Source organism: Rana temporaria, chromosome 12 (genome assembly GCF_905171775.1).
Source record: "Rana temporaria chromosome 12, aRanTem1.1, whole genome shotgun sequence".
NCBI lineage: Eukaryota > Metazoa > Chordata > Amphibia > Anura > Ranidae > Rana > Rana temporaria.
This window is the reverse complement of record NC_053500.1, coordinates 8073805-8077598: the sequence shown is the minus strand read 5'-3', so window position 1 is coordinate 8077598 and position 3794 is coordinate 8073805. Positions and strand designations below refer to the sequence as shown.

Sequence of the window (3794 nt, the reverse complement as noted above, 5' to 3'; positions counted from 1 at the left end):
GACAGCTACGTTAATGTGTGGCCCTCTGGGCACATCAGGGGGCCACACTAAAAGCCCCTTATATCAAACCATTGCTGCTCTAGTGCAACCTGTTTTGAGGAGGCAGCTCAGCGTTTTTCCTGCAGGCGGAGGCTGCTGGGAGTTGTAGTACCACAGTAGCTGCGTAATTTGCAGAGGGGAAAAACTGGCTGCATTGCACCTTATTTTTAATTGTTATTCCATCAAATAGATCTATGTTTTCCATGAGAAGAGCCCAAGCTGGACTGCAATCAAAATGAGGATATTTTCCAATGTTTACAAATAAAAAAAAAAATATATATATTTATAATTAAAGGGTTAACATGATACAATGTATCACATTTGTACATTTCCCTTTTTAAAATGTAGCAAATCAATTTTTTTTTCCCTTTTATTTTGATTCTAAATCTCAGTTTCTCAAATGTAGCAAATCAACATTTCTTTTTGATTCTCAAACTCATATTTTCATCAAATGTAGCAAATTATTTTTTTTATTTATTTTGGATTCCCAAAATTATATTTTCTCAAATGTAGCAAATTATTTTTTTTTTTATTTTGATCCCCAAATTTTTTTTTTAATTGTTTCCCAAACTCATATTTTTTCAAATGTAGCAAATTAATTAATTTATACTTTCTTTTGAATCTCAAACTCATATTTCATCAAATGTAGCAAATCAACATTTTTGATTTTGATTCTCAAACTCATATTTTCTCAAATGTAGCAAATTATATCTTTTTTTATTTTATTTTCATTTGCAAACTCATATTTTCTCAAATGTAGCAAATTATTATTTTTTTTGATTTTATTTTCATTTGCAAACTCATATTTTCTCAAATGTAGCAAATTATTATTTTTTTTGATTCCCAAACTTATATTTTCTCAAATGTAGCAAATTATTATTTTGTTTATTTATTTTGATCCCCAAACTTATATTTTCTCAAATGTAGCAAATAATTTTTTATTTTTATTTTGTTCCCCAAATCTTTTTTAATTTGTTTCCTAAACTCATATTTTTTCAAATGTAGCAAATTAATTAATTTATATTTTCTTTTGATTCTCAAACTCATATTTCATCAAATGTAGCAAATCAACATTTTTGATTTTCATTCTCAAACTCATATTTTCTCAAATGTAGAAAATTATTATAATTTTTTATTTTATTTTGATTTGCAAACTCATATTTTCTCAAATGGAAATTAAACATTTTTCTTTTTTTTTGATTCTTAAACTCTTTCTCATATTTTTTATTTCTATTCTTAAACTGTGAATATTTTTTTTTTAAATATATATATACTTTGCAAATATAATATAATGCCAAGACAAGTGCAAACCCACAGCCACCTTAAGATGGTCAAATTAAGGAAAGGTGACCACTGATTTACAATTATTCCTTTTTATCATTAACTTTGATTTTATTTGTAAAAAAAAATATATATATACATTTTCAAACCCATTTTGTTTGTGAGATGGCCAGACCTTGCAAAAACCCTTCACTGTGTTAAACCAGACCTAACCATGAATGGTTAAATGGACTGAATGTTATGAATGACAGACACAACCGCACGTGTTTGAGGGGAGGAGGGGGGGGCGCTCTAACCGCACTTTCCAAAATTCATGCCGTAGCAGCATATGATCTCCTTGAAGGTCTTCCGCATCTCCAGACTGCGGAAGGCGTAGATAAGGGGGTCGATGACAGAGTTGCACATGATGAGGATTAAGTACGTGTTGAAGTAGGCACCGTAGCAGATGCAGTAGGAGTTGGCGGGGCAGGAGATGATGAGGATGAGGTGCAGAAAGAAAGGAGCCCAGCACACGACGAAGACCCCTAAAAGGATGGTGATGGTGATGGCGCCCTTCATGCACGTCCGCTGCTGCACCACGCCGTCCACGGGCAGGGCCGCAATCCGTTTGACGTGGAGGCGGGCAAACAGGAACATGTGGACGTACATGGTGGCCATGAGGACCAGCATGGTGAAGAACATGGTAATGAGGCACACGATGACCGTTTTGCTCTCGGAGTAGACGATGAAGACGATCCCGCAGATGATGCAGGAGATCCAGATGACCATGATCAAGGCCAACGCTTTCTTCACCGTCATGATGCTGTGGTAGCGCAAGGCGTAGAAAATGGTGATGTAGCGGTCTATGGCGATCACCAGCAGGCTGCAGATGGAGGCCACCAGAGAGATGCATATTAAAGTGTCGAAGACGTCGTCGAGCTGCTGGAGGAGCCGGTCCCCGATGTCCAGGTACCTGTTCTGCACGGCGATGACGATGGTTTCCAAAGCGTTGGACACGCTGACCAACATGTCGGCCACGGCCAAGCTGCAGAGGAAAAAGTACATGGGCGAGTGGAGGTTCTTGTTCTTCAGGATGGCCAGGATCACCAGGATGTTCTCCAGCAGGCTGACGATCCCCAGGGTCAAGAAGACCTCGGTCTTGATGAAGACCTGCTCACAAAACTCAATGCTGCTGAGGTTGTTGAGCAGGAGAGTCTCGTTGAAGTCCAGGGTGGCGTTGAACTGGATAGAATGAATGAAGATAATTGGATTGGATGAATTCATGGCTGAAGTTATTTTTGGGGGGTGGGGGGGGTGGGGGACTGTTCTCCAGGAGCCTCCTCAGATATAAAAGAAACAGATCTATATTACCAAGCAAGCTTTATCCAAGGACCATTCCTGAAAACTGCTCAGAGCCGAGCCGGTGATCCATGCATGTCCACTTCCCATGGGTTTGTAGACTTTGTAGACCCCCCTCCCCCCAACATTAGGGAGCAGCTCCCCTTAAAACGCCTTTAGCAGCAAGTCTTTCCATGCTCCAGGGTGCTGTAGCAATCCACAGCTCGCCGCGTTCCCTTCCAGCAGGACTGTCTGCCGCTGTTACAAGGCAAAAGCAAATATATATATCTCCAGATTTTCACATTCATTGATAGTTGAGACTCCTCCTCATGCTCCAGCAGCACATTGAATCGCCCACTTATAAAGCCAGCACAGCGGTGAGTGACAAGCCCGGGAGAGCAGGTGCTTACAATGTCAACACTGGAGGGAAAAAAAAAAAAAAAACAGGTGCTCTGGCGCCCCCTGCAGTATATTCTAAATGCTTACATAACCCTTTTTTTCCGTTTCCTAAGTTGCTATGGTGTATAATAAAATGATTGCGCAGCTGGCTGATGTCTTTGACGGGGAGATATATCAGAATGATGGATCTTCTTACACAAGGTGGAAATATTTTCCTGGCTTGGTGGCAATTTGAAAAAACGGGTCGATTTGACGACAAAAACAAAAAAATTAATGTGCGCAATTTAATCTTTGATGACAACGGGCGTCTAGAAAGTCTGACATATTTTCATCAGTCAAAAAGTTTGCTGAATGGCTGTATCGCCCTTTTTTTTTTTTTTGCGATACAGCAACGTGTTACTGACAACTGCGCGGTCGTGCGACGCTGTACCCAAAACAAAAACAAACATTGATGACCTTTTTTTCCCCACAAATAGAGATTTCTTTTGGTGCTATTTGATCACCTCTGCGGTTTTTAGGGCAGATCCACATAGATCTGCACCCACGCAGCGTATCAGAGATACGCTACGCCGCCGTACCTTACCTGGCGTTCTTTCAAATCCTCAAAGATTTCGCGTCGTAAGTTACGGCGGCGTAGTGTATTTCTGGCGGCGGAATTCAAATCGGCGATTAGGGGGCGTGTTTCATTTAAATGAAGCGCGTCCCCGTGCCGAATGAACTGCGCATGCTCCGTTTCGAAATTTCCCGCCGTGCATTGC

General features: G+C 40.3%; 1 protein-coding gene across 1 annotated transcript; it reads right to left on the bottom strand.

Moving 5' to 3' along the window:
- Positions 1–1001: 1001 nt before the first annotated feature.
- On the bottom strand, positions 1002–3039 carry MC3R (melanocortin 3 receptor). The gene has a single exon (XM_040330161.1). The coding sequence runs from the start codon at positions 2581–2583 to the stop codon at positions 1612–1614; it is 972 nt and encodes a 323-aa protein (XP_040186095.1). The 5' UTR covers positions 2584–3039; the 3' UTR covers positions 1002–1611.
- Positions 3040–3794: the final 755 nt, after the last annotated feature.

Coding starts and splice junctions, on each gene's coding strand:
- MC3R (XM_040330161.1), bottom strand. CDS start 2,583: ATGAATTCATCCAATCCAATTATCTTCATTCATTCTATCCAGTTCAAC.